The following is a 21,744-nucleotide window of genomic DNA, read 5'->3' as shown; positions in this document are numbered from 1 at the left end:
GAAGAACCGTATCTTCAGCAACCCATGCTTGTCGTAAGAGGCAACTAATGGAATCGGTGGTCAGGCTCGCTGACCTGGTTATCCCAATGGCGTAGATGGATGCTCATAACGTCAATCACAGGATTGTCTGGTCCAGACTCGATTACTTACAGAGAGCCGTCATAACTGAGTTCAGCATTAAACAACAACAGTCATTGTGAGATGACATATCCCCCCTTTCAATTTTGTGCAATTTGGAATGGAGTTTGGCTATAATACCCCACCTTGGGTTCATTGCCATTGGATACCTTCAGTTCAGTAAAGAAAAATGATGCTGTTAAGTATTTATCAAAATCCAAAATCCTCAAAAGGCACCAGTTCCCCATGAGACTGATATTTATAGTAAATTTCATCAATAAATATTTAAGGGTTTTGGAGTTCTGTTCTGGAAAACAACTTGTTTTGATCATGAAAACAAAACAAAAAGAATAAATTCCCAATCATAAACAGGCACCAGTTTCCCACTAGATTGATCTATATAGAAAGCTTCAACAAGACTTATTTATTTAATGGTTTTGGAGTTGACGGATGGACATGGTGATCGCTATATTCCTCCGTTTTTCAAACCAGAGGGATAATAAACAAACAACTTAAAAAATATTGGGTTTCTGTGTGCCAGTGTACTGAGTGAGGCCAGGCAGGAGCAGGCTATTGACACATGGCTACCTACATGGTGCTGGCAAACCATCAATCAATATCAGGCTTGAATTAGTGAATTGGCAAAATACTATTTGTAATTCAAGTTTTTCTTTGAGCATGTTGAGAATTACAAACACACAAAATATTGAAGATATATTAATTTAATATTTCCTTTAATTTTACAGTAACCAGTAGGAGTTATTGTATGAACAAGTAAAATACAAAATTCTAGCAATATCTTGGAGCGGGAAATGAACCTGTGCGAACACTTTAACCACTTGGCCACCACATCATCCCGTTGAACCCACATACAAACATTGGATACAGGCAGCTAATGGGTGTAACTCTGAACAACGATTTGAAATGCTCTTTGGCAACAGGATCCTCATTGCTACCAAGTGATTTTCAATGTCTGCTTCAATAACATTAAATTTTAAATATGATTAGCACTGAAATTTGGTATCTGGATATGCAGTTCTGGTGTGAGAACAGTCTTATCCTTTCTCTAATCTGTTTATGAAGCTGAATCATCTTACCAACATGCGTGTGTTGTTGGGGTCAGAGCAATCATCAAACCGGATCATGTACCCGACTTCGTCACCGAGGAGCGTCCCTCTCTCCTCCGCAATTCGGTCCGCAACCTGGCAGCAGACATTACATGACAAGAATACTTTCAAAGGAAACAGTACATTTGGAAATACGCGAGATCCACTTCCTGAATTTTATCTTTATTTTTGTTGTGAGACTTCAATAACACAACTATAATAAGTTTTGTCTTTCTACTGGCATGTATGTGCAGAAGGTTCCTACTGTTATGGCCGCTACTCGTCTCGGTTGTGTCACAGCGATCACGTGACCCTCAGCAGCCCACCCAGCCTCAAGCAAGTACTGCAAAAAAGGATGGGGTTACTGTAATGAACGACAGATGCTGCAATGCGGTGCAAATGTTCACCATGACACACAGACAGATCACTGCACCTACCTGAGGTATTTGAGTACTCTTCCCACTGCCTGTCTCCCCAATGATCACCACCGTCTGGTACCTCTCCACCAGATTCCTGCACCTACCTGAGGTATTTGAGTACTCTTCCCACTGCCTGTCTCCCTAATGATCACCACCGTCTGGTACCTCTCCATCTGATTCCTGCATATACCTGAGGTATTTGAGTACTCTTCCAACTGCCTATCTCCACAATGATCACCACTGTCTGGTACCTCTCCATTAGATTCCTGCCTCTACCTGAGGTTTTTGAGTACTCTCCCCAGTGCCTGTCTCCCTAATGATCACCACCTTCTGGTACCTCTCCATCAGATTCCTGCCTCTACATGAGGTATTTGAGTACTCTTCCCACTGCCTGTCTCTCCACCAGATCCCTGCACCTACCTGAGGTATTTGAGTACTCTTCCTGCTGCCTGTCTCCACAATGATCACCACCGTCTGGTACCTCTCCACCAGATCCCTGCACCTACCTGAGGTATTTGAGTACTCTTCCCACTCCCCAATGATCACCATCGTCTGGTACCTCTCCACCAGATTCCTGCACCTACCTGAGGTATTTGAGTACTCTTCCCACTCCCCAATGATCACCATCATCTGGTACCTCTCCACCAGATTCCTGCACCTACCTGAGGTATTTGAGTACTCTTCCCACTCCCCAATGATCACCACCGTCTGGTACCTCTCCACCAGATTCCTGCACCTACCTGAGGTATTTGAGTACTCTTCCCACTGCCTGTCTCTCCACCTGATCCCTGCACCTACCTGAGGTATTTGAGTACTCTTCCCACTGCCTGTCTCCCCAATGATCACCACCGTCTGGTACCTCTCCACCAGATTCCTGCACCTACCTGAGGTATTTGAGTACTCTTCTCACTGCCTGTCTCCCCAATGATCACCACCGTCTGGTACCTCTCCACCAGATTCCTGCACCTACCTGAGGTATTTGTGTACTCTTCCCACTGCCTGTCTCCCCAATGATCACCACTGTCTGGTACCTCTCCACCAGATACAGGATATGACTCCTATGCTGAAGGCAGAAAGTAATCCAGTTCCAGAACATTCTACTAAACAGTAAACAGTACACATGCAGCTTCACACGAATTATCAAAGTGTCACAATTATCTGTAACATGAAAGCTGTATCAATATCATGCTTCTTACTGCTTTTTCTTGCATGTCAGTTCATTGGTAGAATAGGTCTGCAGCAACCCATGCTTGCCGTAAAAGGCGACTATGCTTGTCGTAAGTGGCGACTAACAGGATCTTGTGGTCAGGCTCGCTGACTTGGTTGAAGCATGTCATTGATCCAAATTGCGTGGATCGATGCTCATGATATTAATCACTGGATTGTCTGGTCCAGACTCAATTATTTACAGACCGCCGTCATATAGCTGGAATATTGCTGTGCACGGCATTAAACAACAAACCAACCAATCACGTTCTGACATCCGTAGAGCATGACAACAACTCATGGCACAGCTTAGGGATGCAACGAGATGAAGCCAGTAGATAACTGAGCTACATTATCTTAAATAACCTGATCATGCTTTCACCCAACAGTTTCAAGACCAACACTCAAAATTCATTAGAGTGAGTGAGTGAGTATGGTTTTACGCCACAATATCAAGCAATATCACAGCGGAAAATTCATTAGAGAGCAAAACATAACTTGTTAGTTTGTTGTACTATGCCACACTCAGCAATATTCCAGCTATTTGACAGCAGTTTATAAATAATCAAGTCTGGAACAGACATTCCAGTGATTGATATCATAAGCATCAATCTATGTAACTGGGATATGATGACATGCATCGACCAATTCAGCAAGCCTGACACCTAATCCCATCAGTTGCCCCTAACAACAGGCATTGGTTGCTGAAGACCATTTCTAAACTGGATAGCATTTGTTTGTCATGAAGGGTTTGGAATTCTGAAAATGCATGAAAACCTGATGTTGAATTTATGCAAAAATCATGTCTACCTTACCATTGGTTATATTATGCAGTGTTTAAAACTAAGAGTGTTACTGAACATAACAGTTGTTTGAACATAGGGACTCATTATGGCTTTTAATTGGTGACATTAGGGTTCAGAGCTCCAGATAAGCTCCAGATAAGCTGCGTATCTAAAATATGCATCAGAAATGCAGAAATACGCAGTAAAATCAAATCCAAGCGTATCAAATACGCAATGAACATTACAGATACGCTACAAAAATAAAACTTGTGCGTATCATCAAAATATTGTGAAGTAACCCTGCGTATTCGATTAGCAAATCAGCAACTTATTTTGAAATTACGAGCATTCCGTCAACCTTGCCAAACTCCACGATGACAGTTACATCATGAGCATTTGCCATCACACTTTCTTGTGGAAGTATCGGGGTATTTTTGAGTCCTATAAAGCTCTCGAACCGACATGACACCAGTTTGCAGGGACTAGATGAATAGTGTTTTTAAATATTTAACTTAAATACCCACATGTGTAAAAACTAGTGGGTAACAGAAATTTGAATACCCAGATGTAATTACTGATACCCAATGATTTTAAAATGCATGGGTAAAATACCCACAACACCAAAAGCTTATCTGGAGCTCTGGGGTTATTACAAGGACTCCTTTCTTAATTTCAAACACTGCCATGCATCAAAAAACTGTTGTCATGGTATAACACTGTTATCACACCTGAAACACTGGCAGCTTCTGTCTCTGTTGTTCTATAGACATTGATTGGTTGGGGTTATATTTGACAGGCTGTGCTTCCGCATCTTTGGTTGACTGTCTCTCTTCCTGTAACCCCTGACCTGGACCAGCAGTTCCTGCAACAGACCAATACAGCATGAGAATGACATACCATAAATCCTGGAATAAATGCCCAGCATTTGTTTATTTCGGAAGGTTTCGTGGATAGTTAACATGGATATGCTTACAAACAAAGCATGTATTTATTATAAGGCAGAGGGTAGTTGGACCAGACGTTTATTCAAGGATTTACAGTAATATGATGTTTATTGTTTGCTGCTGTCAGCAATATTCCAGCTGTATGATGGTGGTCTGGACCAGACAATCCAGTGATTGACATCACGAGTATCGATCTACGCAGTTGGGATACAATAACATGCATCAACCAAGTCCCTGAGTCTGAAAAACTGATTCAATAAGTCGCCTCTTACGACAAACATAGTTGGCTGGGGATGAAGGTTGCCTTACTTGCCATGTTGCACACTGCATACAACGAATCAACTTTATGTTGTCAGTGAAAAGATAGGGAATGTTTTACAGCTCAGCCTAGTCACAGCTAGGGGTCTGTAAATAGTCTAGTCTTGGCTGGCATCCCCTGGTTGATAGCATGATTGAGTGAGTTGGATTTAACGCAGCGTTTAACAGTATTCCAGTTATATCGCGGTGTGTTGATAGCATGAACAAGTGATCAAGGGAAATAATAAATGTATGCATGATGTACATAATCCGATAAAATGTAAATATACATTATATAGTTGTGGCTCACTAATTGTAAACAGGATGTTTTGGTTGTTTGCTGACACTGCACTCAAGATTATTCCAGCTGTATGACTGCGGTCTGTAAATAATCGGATCTGGACAAGACAATCCAGCGATTGACATCATGAGCATCGATCTATGCAATTGGGATATGATGGCATGCATCAATCAAGTCAGCGAGACGGACCACCCGATCCTGTTAGTCGCCTCTAACGACAAGCATAGTCGCCCATTATGTAACTTGTACATAATTTTGTAAAATTACTCATCATATGGACAAAATTTGTAGCCCTCTAAGCGCACCATATTTGCTCAAGGGAGATCACTGTTGGTCAGCTGATCATCTGACCGAAATCCAATGACATCACTGTCAAGAAGTTTGTTTGGGTAGCTGAAGAGATCGATACTTATTAGAAGGTAAAAAACGATCATGATTTGTGCAATTTCTCAATCAAAGTCAAGCTAATATGTGAGATAACACTTAGATTCCATGTTTATTCATTCGCCTTCAGGACGCAGCAAAGTTTTTCATGTGACGGAAAAACGATTACACAGGGATATATCAGTTGTGGCGTGGGGTTTGAATAATTTCAGTGGAATAAAATAAAGCTCCACTGAAATTTTATACTATTTCAATGGATAGGCCTACAGCTCAACTTGTTACTTATTTTAACTCAGTATGCTTTTCAATAATGAAAACATATATTTTTTATTCATTGGAAATTTGTGTATGTATTCTAACATTAATGTTTGTGTCACGGTGTGATTTTCAAAGTCAATACACCATCAAAAACTTACATTTCTTATGTCACAAGCTAACGTGATCATTCACGTGCATTGCACATCGCTATATATAAGTGCAATAATCATGCACGCAACGTTAATTCCAATTTCACTTCACCTCACCTAACGTGATCATTACCTTCAAGTGACAACTCTGAAGCAACAACTATGGTTTAATTCAAACCCCCATTGCCGAGGTTTCACGTGCTATGTTGGTTCTTCACCTGGTTTCCAGAATTTGGGCGTAAATCTGGTCGTCATGTCGCTTTCTTCTATCACAGCCACAACAGTCTATACGCACATCCAACTGTCATTAGCAGACACTTAATCAGTTCGCCATAATCCCGCCTTACATCTCTGCACCAGTCACTGAGCAGTGCAATGTTGTCAAAACGTTGTTTTCATTTCACCGGCACGTGCTTCCGGTGTGTATAAGCTAAAAGACGAACCGAGAAACGAAATTGCATCCGTGTGCGACATACGCTCACAGCCGGAAAGCGCACGTAAAATCTCCAATATAAGTAAGTAAGTACGAAATTGTATTCTCGTGGTTCATATTATCACACATTTTCGGATGGCCATATTTATCGCGATTACTTGCGCTATAACGGGGATGTAGCATCACATAGACATTGTAAATACTCAGGTGATGGCTTGTTTTTAAGAGAAAGTTGTTTTTAATAAGTTAATGAATTGTTTTACAGTTGTTCATGTGATTAGATATGAATGTTTCTTTTGCTTTCGAAAAATCACAACATTGTAGTCAGCCTTGGCAACAGCTCACTGTATTCAATTCATTCACATCAAATTATTTACACTCGATTTCAGTGGATCTAAAGTAACATGGAGTTAATGTTGAGTTTTCTGTTGTGTTAGTTTAATTATGCTTTCTTCACATACGTCAGCCTGATAATTTGTCCCGACATGTGAAGACAATTTATAAACAGCAACACGTTTAACTGAATCATATGACTTGCCACACTGTGCCATCGCCACCACTACCCAGAGTACAGAGAGCGATATTTGTCCGAGTTATTGTTATTTTGTAAATATTCAAGTAATGTCTTTTAATTGTCTTGTTTCTGTTTTGGCCAGTTTCTGTCTCAAGCTAGATTACTTGAGCAGTATAAAAAACAACAACAATACGAATAGCTGCAGCACTTATAGAACTGCATACATACATACATACATACATACATTCATATATACATACATACATACATACATACATACATACATACATACATACATACATACATACATACATACATACATACATACATACATACATACATACATACATACATAACAATAGCCACTTTCACCTGTACAGTCACAAACAGCACAAGCGTCTTGCTTTGTCTTCCTTTTCCAGCTTCTGTATTATGTAAGTACACTTTTCTTCTGTTTTAGCTGAGTTCGCTAAATCAGTTGGTCACTTACATTTGAAAGAATCAGTGGTTCCTAACCTTGTAATGGAATCAACGGATGGTTTATTTTTCGTTCTCAGGATCTCTGTAAGGTTAGTTTGTGTTTGGTTCATATGCATATATCTTGTAAATATGTCTGTGTGTTTAGTTTTATGAATTAGATGCATTATAGTTTAAAATATAAACTAGTATTGCATAATTAGTACACATATTATTTTGATATCTTCAGATATTCTACCAACTGTGCAGCTGGTATACCTTCTCTCTTAATTCGTTAAATAATTTAGTTAAATCTATAATCTGAATCTATAATCAAATTTAACTATTAATCACTGCTTAAATACCGTCTAACTACAGTATGTATGTATGTATGTATGTATGTATGTATGTATGTATGTATGTATGTATGTATGTATGTATGTATGTATGTAGTATGTATGTATGTATGTATGTATGTATGTATGTATGTATGTATGTATGTATGTATGTATGTAGTATGTATGTATGTATGTATGTATGTATGTATGTATGTATGTATGTATGTATGTAGATTATGATTGAATGGATACATATGAAAAGGTAATTTTACATGTTCTTAATTTTATTGGCCATTTCCTGTTTGTTATGCGGCCTTATTGTTTCAATTTTCTAGAATATGGCAGTCGATGTCACGATGTCTTTGCTCTGACCATCGTAAACATAGTTACAAGCTCATTGCCACACAGTGGTAAGTTATGTGTATATTTTGTGTATATCATGGCAATTTGTAGAGGCGGTACTTATGTAACCGTCTTAAGTATTTTACGTTGTAATTTGGCTTAAAACCATAATTGTAACTGTAACTAGCCTACTGCTCTGCATTTTTGATACATTAATGTATAATATCAAGTAAAAATAATATATATAGTATGCATAGCATATTAAATTGGACAAGCCGTGAATCTAAATCTAGTTTCTGCATTGGTGTGTTTATACTATGTGATATGTTTGTTTTATTTAATCTATTAGAGGGAGCACGGGTGGTCCAGTCGTCTAAGGCGCCGCGATTCGCTGTGCAGAGTTGCGTCCCCTGGACACGCCAGAAACCTATGATTGTGGGTTCGAATCCCGGTTCACCCCGATTATGCTTCTATGTTTGTCAGCACCATAGCCGTGCTCGTGGGTTTCACCGAAGTGGTAAACGTCCGAGACCTGCATCACTTCGGGCTTTCCTCCCACATTAAGTTGACACGCCTTTATATAACTGGAATAATGTTAAAAGCGCTGTTAAACCCAACTCACTCAATCACTCATCTATTAGATATTTTCATTATATTTTAAAGCATATTTGCTCCAGCTGTCAACTCACACGCCAGAAGCCTGTTCTGTGTTTTGCTGCCTTTACCGGAGCCTTGCAGGCTACTACATATATACTATTAGGTATCGCAAAGTTGTCCTGTGCCAAATGTCGTGAACACATGTTGCATTAACCGACAGCAATGCACATATGATCATATAATATAAATCACAATGTGTTTGGGTTCATTTGTTTCTCTTGAAAAATGGGCTCATTACGAGTAAGAATACAGTTTTAATTAAACGGGTCCATCCATAAGTAGGTTTGTTCGACGCAAAGGATTGTTCGTGTTCCGTTATACAGAATTATCGTTAGATACCACTTTACCAAAAATGGCATCTAACGAGAACGAGTGTGGTATTTTATTTATTACCCACGTGAAAGATGTATTTAAGTGTAAATACATTATTTATTACCCACGTGAAAGATGTATTTAAGTGTAAATACATGACAACTTTCGTTCGTTAACATACCAATCTGAAACCGGTTGCAAATCTGGTTGGCAATGACTATTAATATACATGTATGTTCAAATATGGTCATTGTTGACAATTCTATGCATACACGTTAACAACGTGTTCCTGCTGTTGTGTGTGTAAACATGACAGCAAAAGATCCCTTTTTTGAATTTTTTTTAACGTATGGTAATTCAAGCGCATAGTTACGGAAGCCTTTTAGGGCCATGTCCAAAAAAAAAATTCATATCCCTATTAACTGGAAATTTCCACTTAGTATCTGGAAAATTCCACGGCCCTAAAAGGTTTCCCGTACATAGCTGTTAGTGCGCGAGACAACTGTGAGAAAACTTAAAAAGTCAATTAGCGCCGCGCTTTGAATCTCGGACCAACACTCGGTCACTCGCACCGACGGGGTCCCGGCTGTGCAATCAAAATGGTTTGGTTTCCTTGATCTATCAGCTGTATTGATATCCTGTCGGTACCATAATTCAACCACTAATTTCGTCACGATATGGCTGAAATACTGCCGATGTGACTTTAAATCTTCACTCACTCACTCACTCACTCACTCACTCACTCACTCACTCACTCACTCACTCACTCACTCACTCACTCACTAATTCAACCTATGGAAGGAATGTTGGAATTATATCACTGTTCACTAAAACATAATAACTATACACATGTCGATGATTTTGAAACAGAACATTGAAAATAGCAGTATAATAAAGCATATTATAAAATAATAAATGGAAGACCATTTATTTTACAACACCATGTGATGTGGATGATGGACATAACTAACTTTTGATGTCAACTGAGGAAAAAAACAACCTTACCAAACTGAAAGTTGGACACGTTGGATCCAAACCCCGAATAATGTTACAAAATGGTAGAGAATCAATGGCCATAACACAAACACAACGACCCGTGAAGGTCCGGGGTAGAATAGGTCTTCAGCAACCCATGCTTACCGTAAATGGTGACTATGCTTGTCGTAAAAGGTGACTAACGGGATCGGGTGGTAAGGCTCGCTGACTTGGTTGATGCATGTCATTATTAATAAATAAGGGTTACAGGCATACTGTCTCTCTGTCAAAGATTATGGCTTTGCTCACGAAATATTCTGTATTGATGAGGATGGCCAGATTGTGGTAAAGACTTTTTATTGAGGCTGAGCTATTTTTGCTGAGTTGTTTTATTTACACAAAATTATGAGCTGTGTTGTTACTTCCGAATTCATGAACAAACAGCTTCGGAAGCATTGTCACAAAATACTCTTGGACATTGGAGACACATGAAAGAACCGGAGCATCCATGGTAAGTCTAGATGTCTGTCCAGATAGTTTAACTGACTCATTTCATCACGCTTAACATTTTAAATCAAATTGAAAGTCGTGAAAGTGGTCAGGTGCATCATTCTCTCGATCTATCGGTAGTCGTACTTTGCATATGGATATAGGTCGATTCGGTCAGTTGTAGCTCTAAGCATAACTAATATAGAATGCAAGGCAAATTTGATGCGTGTGACGATCTTGTTTGCTTTAATAAAGTGTGTGTAAACGTCTCGCTTTCACGAGATTCCTTCAGTTCAGTGTAGTAATACTTCATTCCCTTACTTACTTACTTACTTTGGAGATTTAACGTGCGCTTTCCGACTGATGCGTATTTCGCACACGGGTCCGGCCAGGCCAGTTAATGTGTTTCCGAAAGGGGCGAAAGTGGTCTGTGCAACCCAAGAGGGGGGTTTACGGGTTGCTTATATAGAATTTGGGAATTTTGAGATTTGGAATAGATGCCGATGGGGTTGGGGAGGAGAACTAAGGGAGCTGGGTATGGTGGATGTTTGTTTGTTTATGTGATTTTGATTTGGTAGGTTATTGTGTTTTTAGATGCATTTTATTAGTTCCGTTTTGATTAAGAATACGTCTAAGGCCTTGAAGTTTTCTAGTTTATTTTGTGGGTTTAGTATTGCTTCTAGAGTGAGAGCCTTGTTTAGATTGAGGGTGGTTTGTAATGCGGTTCGATGTGTTAGGTAGTGTTTGCAGTGGATGAGTGCGTGTTCTGGGGTTTCTAGTTGTTTGCAATGTGGGCAGTTACCTGTAGTGTGTTTTTAATTTTTTTTTTAGATGGTTTTTTAGGTTGGTGTGTCTTGTTTGGAGTTTAGTGATTACTCTGTCGATTTTTTTTGATGGATGGAGAATTTTTGGTTTGGTTAGTGGTTTGCTGAGCACTCTTTTGATTTTGCTATTTGAGTTTAGATATAGGTTATGCCATTTTTTTGTGATTTTTTGTTTGTTTACACTTTTAATTTCTGTTTTTGAGATGGGTAAGTTTAAGCTTATTTCTGGGATTTTAAGGGATAGTTTAGCTGCTTTATCGGCGTTTTCATTACCGTATATTCCTACGTGGGCGGGTATCCACAAGAAGGTTATTTGTTTGCCTGCTTTTGTTAGGTCGTTGGAGCTTTTAAGTATTTGATTTATTAATTTAGGTCGGTTTTTGGTATTTTTGTTTTGGAGGGCTTGCAGTCCACTTAGGGAGTCAGTAAGTATTAGGATTTTTTGGTTGTTTTTGGATTCTTGATTGTGGAGGGCTGAGGCCATGCCCATTAGTTCGGCCGTGAATATTGATTGGTTATTTGGGAGTCGGAAGGATTGTGTGGTTTTAGTTGGTTGTGTGGTATGGACTCCGAAACCCGTGTGTTTGGAGGTCGGATCTGAGGATCCGTCCGTGTAAATGTGACACCAATTTGGCCAATTTTTGTGTATGTATGCTAGTGTGGTAGTTTTAGCTATGTTTGGGTCGGTTTGTTTATTTATTTGGCTAGCTAGTGTTGTGTCTATTTTGGGTATTTTAAGTTTAGGGGTGAAGATATTTGATTGTTTGCAGTTTTGTTTAAGATTTTTAATTTGGTGTTCATTTAGGTAGTTTGTTATTCTTTGGGATATTGGGGTAAGTAAGGGGTGTTTACGAGCTAGAGCTTGGTTTTTAGGGCTGATGTTTTGGTTTATTAAGTTTTGGAAGGGAGGGTTTGATTGGGACGCGGCCCAGAAATTTAAGCTTAGCTGTTCATTCCCCGCATCTGATGGTCTTTATAGTCATCGACCTGTTTGAGTGAGTGACACTTCACACAGAGGAGATTGGATGAAGACAAGTGTTTTCTTAGTCAGATCACACGACAGCTCACTCAGTGTCGTGATCAAGAGCTTGATGCTGATTGTTAATGCGAGGGTGTCATGTTGAGGTGATATAGTATAATGTTGTCTAAATATACTCATGTCTGACTGTGTTGATTGTACTGTTTTACCTGCCCATAGGGCTTCCGGACTTCGTGTTCTTTGTCTGTGCTGTCTACTGAAGATGTGAATACTTTCAGGGCGGGTCCTTCGTAAAGTTATCAAATCAAGACATTCTCCACTTATGCCAATTTACGATGTCATTTTGAAATAATTATTAATTCAGTATATCATAGTTGTGCAATGTTCATGAATCCAAGCATGCATGTTGATATTCTCACCTGTTCACATAAATATATTGGTAAATATCTTCATATACCATACACGATCTATATTTCTGATGTCATATATAGCAGTGCTTTACTCTTTTATCACATACACACAAGTATTAAGGTAATACATACCTGAAAACAATTACAATAGTTAATGTTGTGCTATTACACGGCTATTCATATATATTTATATGCAATGATATTTGTGACAATGTGCGTGCATGTCCCACTGCAAACTATTACTTAATAAATATGTCTATATGTCTGTCAATGTTCATGAATACCAGCATCTATATGCGTATTCACACATGCTGCCATGTGATTGTTCGTGTGGAGCACGAAAAACTGTAATACAATCAGTCTTTCGGTCAAATTGTTTTGATTTTTATCTTTAAAGAAGACAACAACAAATACCACATTAACAAAACGATAAGATATTCTCTATGATGGATAGAAAACCTTCGTCTTCATTAACTATATTACTGTAATGATCGCATACAACACGAGAGCTGGAACTGCAAATGACACAGACTCAATTATTGATTCTGATTGGTATGCTACTAGAATGCGTAGACACTGCATGTTCGTTCACATTTGAATTTGTTCGTGACCTGGAATACCTACATTAGCATAAATATACTTATTATTCATATTCAATTTCTTGGACGTTTTGTTGTGTGATTGTGGCTAAACGTGTTTAGGTTTGTGTTCAAAAGCTCAACGTGTTTATGATTGTGTTCAAAAGCTCAACGTGTTTATGATTGTGTTCAGCAGGCAAACGTGTTTAGGATTGTGTTCAACAGCTAAACGTGTTTAGGATTGTGTTTAACGGCTTAACGTGTTTAGGATCGTGTTCAACAGCTCAACGTGTTTAGGATCGTGTTCAACAGCTAAACGTGTTTAGGATTGTGGTTAACAGCTAAACGTGTTTAGGGTCTAAATTTGGTTAAGTTTAAAAATATTTCACGAAAAGGTTTTACATGCACGTTGGTTTCCATACCCCAAAGGAATGTGATCGTCATGGTGAAGATCTTGTTCTTTCTTATGGAAAGACTATTCAAAGATTTGCCTCAGTCAAACTTTAAAAAGGTTTTATGGTAGACGTTGCTAGGATCCAGTGATATTAATCTAGAATAATTCTTCAGGAGAATTGCATGATAATATGAAGTTCTATTTTAATAAAGTAGATAAACAATAAACTCATTTCAAAACAAATTTATTTACAACGAAAAACAAAAAGAAGCGTGAACGTGATTAACAAGCACTATGTAGGGGTTCTGTCGCTGCTTCACTGCTGATAGTAGAACGGGTAGGGGTACCCTGGGTACAGACTGGGAGGGTACATCATTGGTACATGGGGTACTGGATACTGGTTCACGGACTGGTGCATCATGGGAGACAAGTATCCGTATCCTTGAGCAGACGACAACATGGCGGCCATGTTCTGCTGGTGGAGGGAGTAGTTCATTATTCTGGAATCGGAGGCTCTTTTGTTGCGTGCTCGTCTGTTCTGGAACCACACCTGCGGAGGCAATACAATAATTATGAGATATTATAGATAAAATAGAATAGATAAAAATAATAAGGAATATCATGTGACAGATTTTACAGTAGGATTGTTTTTATTCTGAGGAATATCAAATTTATTATAGAAGCAGTTAAAGCATGTCATTACCACGTACCATTAATACATAACATTACAGTGTTTTGAAATGTTATACAAATGTTAACCTTAAGCCTCTGTACTGGAATATCCAGCTCCTGGGACAGATCTTCATAAAACTCTACATCCGGGTATTTGTTCTCCAGAAACACCTGCTTCAACCGCCTCACTTGATTCTTGGTGTAGTTCTTCCTCGGGTTCGCTGAAACACGATCTTCCTCTTGAATACTGGGAGAGGTTCGCTCTGAGACACGATCTTCCTGGGTACTTGGGGAGGTTCGCCCTGAGATAGAGGAACTGTCAGAGCTGGGAGTTGGGCTCGGGTTGCTGTAGAAACCACTAGAAGCAGTACTTCCGTTTGGACTGGTGCTCTCCACGTCGATGAGATCATCTGTAAACAAATTGAACAATTAACGTGACAATTCTCAGATATACTTGTTTTCACTTTTCAACTTTAGTGGACATATCATCTACCCACAACGTGATAGTGAGATTGTATACTGAAAATTCCTGTTAGTAATGTAAAAACGATCTTACCAAAAACATCGCTTGATGGAGAAGACATCTTCTTCCCAATATTGGTACCTGACTGACAAGTCATCTGCTGATGTTGGGAGTACATAGTGGTATTTGACAGTTCTGGGCATGACTGGACACTGGGAAAGGGCAGCTCTGGACAGGGCTGGAGGTGGTGGAGACTCAGATTAAGTGCCATTGGAGGAGCAGCGGATCTTCCTTGGGTGTTTTGTATAATGGATCTGTCAAGGAAGGTGATAAAGGGGTTGTAGGATGAACGGCGAAGGTCAACTGTCCTTGGAGAGTCTGATTTCTGGTGGAGAAGAAGGTGCTCAAGCTGCAGGCCTTGCTTGGTTGTCACAATCGCTTGACCCAACTCGTTTGATTCCTCTAACGGAAAGCTAATGCTTGTGGCCCCGACTCGGCTAGAGTCGGTTATCTGAGTTTTACCAAGTACTCCATCCCGGTGGCTGTGGATGCTGACAGACTTCATGATGTCCCCGATGGAGAAGGGAACTGGGGGTTTGGCCACTGGGTTTTTCGTCGGAGTTTTGTTGATCTGTGCAAAGGAAGCTGTGTTCTTTGGGAACAGACATCTGGCAGGGGTCTGCAGGAGAATAAGCACAATTACGCTTTGACAAATAATATGAATGAACTCATACTCATATCATATGACACATATGTAGAGACATCGAAAGTAATATGTATATCCCTTCACATAAAATTGAGGAATTTTTTTGTTCATTATCATTTTAAAAAGATTATACAAGTATAACAGTGAGCCAGAAATTCTAGCTGCATCTCTGAATAATCGATGATTCGCCAGACGTTGATAACAACCCACACCGATAATCAAACAAGTCACCGAACCTGACGATCAAATTAGACAGTGAGACAGTGTTAAGGACATTTTCTAACCGCATTATGTAAACTGTCAACTAACATACCTGAATCTGGTCCATTTCAAACAAGAAAGTTTCAGCAGGTGCGTAGAAGTTCTAAACACAACTTGAAAGAATGGTGTAGAATTACTTCACATGGACCAACGCATAGCCTTTTATTCTCATCGGTTGGCCTAGGTGATGCCTGAGTGAGTGGCACTTCACTCAAGCAGAGGGGATAGGCTTGGGAGAAATGTTTTCCTTGTCAGATCACGTGACATCTCACTCAAGCAGAGGGGATAGGCTTGGGAGAAATGTTTTCCTTGTCAGATCACGTGACATCTCACTCAAGCAGAGGGGATAGGCTTTGGAGAAATGTTTTCATTGTCAGATCACGTGACATCTCACTCAAGCAGGGGGATAGGCTCGGGAGAAATGTTTTCATTGTCAGATCACGTGACATCACACTCAAGCAGAGGGGATAGGTTTGGAGAAATGTTTTCCTTGTCAGATCACGTGACATCTCACTCAAGCAGAGGGGATAGGCTTGGGAGAAATGTTTTCATTGTCAGATCAAGTGACATCTCACTCAAGCAGAGGGGATAGGCTTGGGAGAAATGTTTTCATTGTCAGATCACGTGACATCTCACTCAAGCAGAGGGGATAGGATTGGGAGAAATGTTTTCATTGTCAGATCACGTGACATTTCACTCAAGCAGAGGGTATAGGATTAGGAGAAATGTTTTCATTGTCAAGTCACGCGGCATCTCAATCAATTTCGTAATCAAGAGCTAGTTTAGAATGGAAATGAGGTATACCCTTCCTGTATCTTTTTTTACTGAAGCCTGAAGTTGATATATATGGTATATTTGTGTATAATGATGTATAAGTTGATGTACCAATGCTGTATCTATATTGCCGCTGATAGCGGCCGGAGTGTAATAAAGTTTAGTTCAGCTCAGAGATAGTGTAATAACACTGAGATGATATATCACGTTTGTTTGTGATTATTTTTTGATTGAAATGTACGCCTTGGGGAATCAGTTTGTGGTTATTTTCTCTTTTGCTTTTAAAACGTCTATAATGCGCCAAAACATTTGACATTGAAATTTATGGAGAGAAAACGTCGTTACCACGCCCGCTTACCATTCGTGACCAACTCGTGTTATTCCGGGACAAGCCGAATAGCGACTCGTGCCCCTCTCATGGCCATTTTTGCGACCGGGTTCAGTCTTAGCGCAAACGGGCATTCCTAAAACAACTGTCAACTCGTTGCGTAATGGTTAACATGTATTTCCCCATATATTATATATATTTCATATGCAATTTAAAGCACGCCTGGACATGCGGAATTATTCAGTATGATTGAACACATGTCACTGTGTCTTGTGTATATTTTTAGATGCAAGACATATGTAAAATCAAAAATTATTTCTGAGGGATTCTTTGACGAAGAACTTGAAATCATGCGCGCATTCTGATTGGTTTGTCGTATTTTTGCACATAACATTCATCGATAGGGGGACGAGTCTTCTTGCAGGTTACGGAAAGGGGCGAGTGGTGACGAATGGCCCGCTTACATGTTTGACCTGAATGAAGTTATTGCTCTCCCTGACTGTAGGCTGGTAGAACTGTAGGGTCACGTGTCACCCTACAGCTGGGTGCGTGAGGTACACCAAGTTTCCGAGCGAAACGTCGAAAATAATTTATCAAAGTATTATTGCCGTATAATTTCACCATATGTGCTTTGTTATTTCATCTATTATTAATTATAATAATTGTTACATGTATATCTAATCCTAGATAAGTTAAACCAGTTAAGTACTGATAGGACGTAAGTTTGATCGTTTTATTGTTCATGATCATAGATGTACAGTGGAAACTTGAAAAAAGATATCTATTTAACAGATTTTCTGGTTATCCAACTACGGCTTGTCTGCCTGTTTTAAAATCATCTACCTCACATTCTTTATGCACTGTTACACACACGTACATTGATATGAGATACAAATAATCACTAATATAATAGTCATGAGGATTGCAATCTTTATTTCATGTCTAAAAAATATGATACGAGTCTACAAATAACAACTTGCATTATGCACACATTGCACTAAACTAGAATGTCGGTCATCATGAACTGGCTTTTGTTTTGTCAGATGTTAAGCCACTTATAAACGATGTTCTGTGGAACTTTAAATTTCATCGCTAAATTAAACCAGACTCCCCTTGCTCTGGTTCAATCACAGCCGCATACTTGTCATCTATAGACCATGCCTTAATTTTCCTCTTGCCTTTGACAATCTTTTCTGATCCAGGTATCCCCGGGACACGCGAGGCCCTTCCATGGATTGCTCAGTCATTTTAGCAGGATAGACTGATGCTCACTCTTACCCCACACAATTTATAGCTGTTCATAAATAAGACCGTGGTCCTGCGGAAGGTCCTGGGTTCGATCCCCGGCCGCGTCATACCAAAAGACGTTACTTGTTGTTACCCTGTCTGGCGCTCGGCATTAAGAGGTAAAACAAGGACTGGTCGGCTCGGAGTCAGTATACTGTGTCTGAGTGGGGTATTCATGTTAAACTCCGGCATGGTATCTCAGTGAGCTTGCACTTTAAATCGGCATCAGTCCGGACTATTACAAGCAGCCACACAAACACACACACGTACATGCACGTCGCTATATAAGTGCAATAATCTTGGACGCGACGTTAAACCCCATTTCACCTCACCTCACCTGGTCATAAATAACACATTAAATCACCTCTTTATCACTTCATCTCTAGAAAACACCGTAGAATGAGACTCAATTGTAATGACCCGGTCGATTATTGCTATTGATCCTAAGTGTAGTTGTGGTTATTATTACGTAGACAGTCTTCATTATATTATCTATTTCAATGTAAAACATATTCGGACATTTGATCAAATGGTTTCTTTTATGTGAAAGCGTATGGTCTTAAAACCGTGTTGTTGGGAAATATGACTGTCATGTTTGTTTTGCTTGTTGTTTAACGCCACACTCAGCAATATTCCAGCTATATGACGACAGTCTGTAAATAATCGGGTCTGGACCAGACAAATCAGTGATTGACATCATGAGCATCGATCCACGCAATTGGAATACGATGACATGCACCAACCAAGTCAGCGAGCCTGACCACCCGATCCCGTTAGTTGCCTATTACGACAAGCATATCACAAAAAGTGAATGGGATAGGGTACAAGTTCTCTTAACTTAGGACACCTTCTCCCTGATATTTACACAGTTGATTTACATCTGGTACTAAACATGAACACAACAGAAGGAAAGGAAAGATTAGGAAAAAATAAATAAATGAAAAATGACAACAATATAGTTTACATATTTCTCTTTATAATACGCATATAACTCTGTACCAATTGGAATAGTTTATATTGTCTTGTTCTGGTAAATCCCCATTTCCATTGAATATCAAATTGAGATCTGTTGGTGTATTTTCGGCTATGTTGCTTATATTTCTATATAAAGTGTCTCTTTCTTCATTTAACAAGTCACATTTAAAAAAAATATATATGCATTTTCACATTTACTACAACACAAACATTCTGCTGTGCCCTTAATTCCCTGATTACGTAAATCATAATTTAACTGACCAACCTTACGTCTCAGCTTAGTACTACCATGCTCGCCGTCGAGTTAAAAATATATAAAGGGTTTTGGCAGTATTTACCTGCTGGGCATTAAAATATACAGAACTTGTTCACATCAGATAAAACACCATATTCGTCATTAAAATATATTGCTGAACAGTCTAAGTTAAAATGTAGTTCTGAGTACAGAGGATAGTTCAGTAGAATATGAAGCTCATCGTCAATACAACCATCGGAGCACATGTCTGGGCATATTCTAGGCAGCATAATTATTTACTCCAGGGAACTGGCAGTATCTCAGCTTCCTGCACGATACCCCAGCAGGAGTTACGTCATCACTTTATCTTCTGACGAGTGTGCACAGCGCTAGCGAATATCAAACAAATACTCAGCAATGAGTTGGCTTAAAACACTGGTTGATGATAGTTACATCAATTATGATAGGATTACGTGTCACACATGGGGACAATCATTTTTTTAACCTCCTGATCAGATGACCAGAGCCTTCAATCATCTTTGTTGTTGAAAGCATCACATTAAATAAAAAAAACAAGCAATTAGTTATTCAGATATACTTTAAAAGTTCTAATACAGACCGATTTCTTTCAAGTCGTTTAGGATGAAATGCCAGCTCGCACGGGAAAATAGATATTTTAGATTTAGTATTGATAATGTGAATCCCTTGCAGTTGTAAAGTCCACGCAGTCAAGCAAAATATTGTAAAAGTAGCAGATATTCTGTGTGTATTGTTCGTTACCGATTAATATATCGTTGTGGATAATGCTTCAGTCTGATTCACTGTCGAATGTCTCGAGAATTCAGTTTTCAGTTTATGATGCGTTTCGACGATGTCCACCACCTTCATCTTTTTTGTACCCATAAGCGAGGTACATATGTACCTAGGTATTCAGGGTCTGCTATGCCAGACTGGGTTTATCAAATTAGGTGATGTGGGCACGGAAGAGCCCACTCCTGAATGCTTAAGGAGTTACCAAAAACGGAACCCCCAAAAAGGATGGTAGTAATACTAGATTTATTCACACCATTATTTGCCATGGTATACTTGTTCGTATGGACAATGAGTTGTTTCATACTTCCATGTTTTTATATGTTGATACGTTCGTTCAGGATAAATGTTTCTCCCCAATAACCAGGTAGATGAGACACATGGTCAATATAGTCCATCATTCTGAGATTGTCACTGTCTGAAGTTGGATCTGAAGGTTGTTGGCGGTTGCTAGGTAAGTTTTTGTGATACATTAGTTGTTATAAATCAAGGGTACACTGCTGTTGGGTTTGGTTATTGGTGACAGGGGAGTAGAGTTGGTTGTCATGTAAACAGATTAGGTTCTTGCTGTCAAGCCTATCTATTATACGTTTAACATACTAATCAGTGTATTTTTTGTGTGCCCCAGAGCGGGTGATGTGCACTGAGGTCTCTTATTAAAAGGATGTTGGGGGTTATACATTTGGTGAGGATTTCCAAGTCATTGGATGTAATAGGTTTTCTTTTTGTGTGATAGATTGTAATAATGTTAACTTTGTCACAGCCACAGTGAGCAACTGTCGATGGATATTAGGCGCTTTACAAATCAATTATCATTATTATTATTATTACTTTAGTTTTACGGATGGTTGTTTCAATTTCAACGGGTGTGTACAGTAATTGTTTTTCTTGCTATTGATTTGCACTTGTACCCGCCACTGTAACCGTGTCTGCCCCATGAGCTTGATGTATGGGAGCCATAGCTATAATTACGTTCGTCATTCTAGAAGTGTCATACACTGGCATCAGCATCATTTGGCAAATTACAGTCCACTTCTGAAGTAATCCATTTTATAGACGACATACACTAATAACAGAAATCCTATAATAATACATATACAAAAGGTATTTCTCAGCAGGAAACAGACTATGTGTGTGGCGGGATAGTGACGTAAAAGTAGCTCGATTGTTGTACACTTAGGTATCCTATCGTGTGTTGCTTCCCCCTATATCGGATGCGAAGATACTGATATATACTCAGCCTAACGTGGAGATATAAAGCCTTTTCGTGTGTGTTCTTATGTTATATTTAGAATAGTGTAGCCAGTTATATCTATTAACAGTATCAGCCCTCACATGACCATGTTCTGAAAAAAGTATTTTATTATTATACATTAATCAATAAGGAATTCATCAATAAATATTAACATTTGTTAATATGTACAATTATGACACATGCATTTCACTACCCAAGAATGGGTATAAAAACATGTGCGTTAACGGGATTCCATATGCATTGTTTGGCATCGTGCTGACAACAACCATTCAGAAGAACAACAACATTACACAATTATTATCCCCCGCCCA

The 21,744-nt window shown here is 39.2% G+C and overlaps 2 protein-coding genes across 2 annotated transcripts in view; both read right to left on the bottom strand.

Moving 5' to 3' along the window:
* The window catches only part of LOC139454351 (probable ATP-dependent RNA helicase DHX35), a 149,047-nt gene extending 142,689 nt beyond the window's left edge, over positions 1-6,358 (bottom strand). The window contains exons 1-5 of the mRNA XM_071235991.1: positions 6,185-6,358; positions 4,362-4,495; positions 2,613-2,705; positions 1,489-1,566; positions 1,215-1,319 (exon numbers count right to left, since the gene is read on the bottom strand). Of these exons, the coding sequence (XP_071092092.1) occupies positions 1,215-1,319; positions 1,489-1,566; positions 2,613-2,705; positions 4,362-4,495; positions 6,185-6,221 (447 nt within the window). The 5' untranslated portion in view covers positions 6,222-6,358. The remainder of the gene's footprint in view (positions 1-1,214; positions 1,320-1,488; positions 1,567-2,612; positions 2,706-4,361; positions 4,496-6,184) is intronic.
* A 7,625-nt stretch (positions 6,359-13,983) lies between these two features.
* Positions 13,984-15,836, bottom strand: LOC139453794 (segmentation polarity homeobox protein engrailed-like). The gene is made up of 4 exons (XM_071235262.1): positions 15,822-15,836; positions 14,896-15,481; positions 14,427-14,749; positions 13,984-14,217 (listed from the first exon to the last, which is right to left on the bottom strand). The coding sequence occupies exons 1-4, from the start codon at positions 15,834-15,836 to the stop codon at positions 13,984-13,986; spliced, it is 1,158 nt and encodes a 385-aa protein (XP_071091363.1).
* Between the last annotated feature and the right edge of the window lie 5,908 nt (positions 15,837-21,744).

This window comes from Haliotis cracherodii, unplaced genomic scaffold, assembly GCF_022045235.1.
Source record: "Haliotis cracherodii isolate W230 unplaced genomic scaffold, xgHalCrac1.p SCAF_10, whole genome shotgun sequence".
Taxonomy (NCBI): Eukaryota; Metazoa; Mollusca; class Gastropoda; order Lepetellida; family Haliotidae; genus Haliotis; species Haliotis cracherodii.
The sequence above is the reverse complement of the archived record's forward strand: the minus strand, read 5'-3'. Positions and strand labels throughout refer to the sequence as shown.

Bases quoted from the DNA above. Each gene is read 5' to 3' on its own strand.
- LOC139453794 (XM_071235262.1), bottom strand. The intron at 14,750-14,895 runs GTAAGATCGTTT...ATTTGTTTACAG, and splicing joins TCCATCAAGCGATGTTTTTG to ATGATCTCATCGACGTGGAG. The intron at 14,218-14,426 runs GTTAACATTTGT...TTGCCTCCGCAG, and splicing joins TTCCAGTACAGAGGCTTAAG to GTGTGGTTCCAGAACAGACG.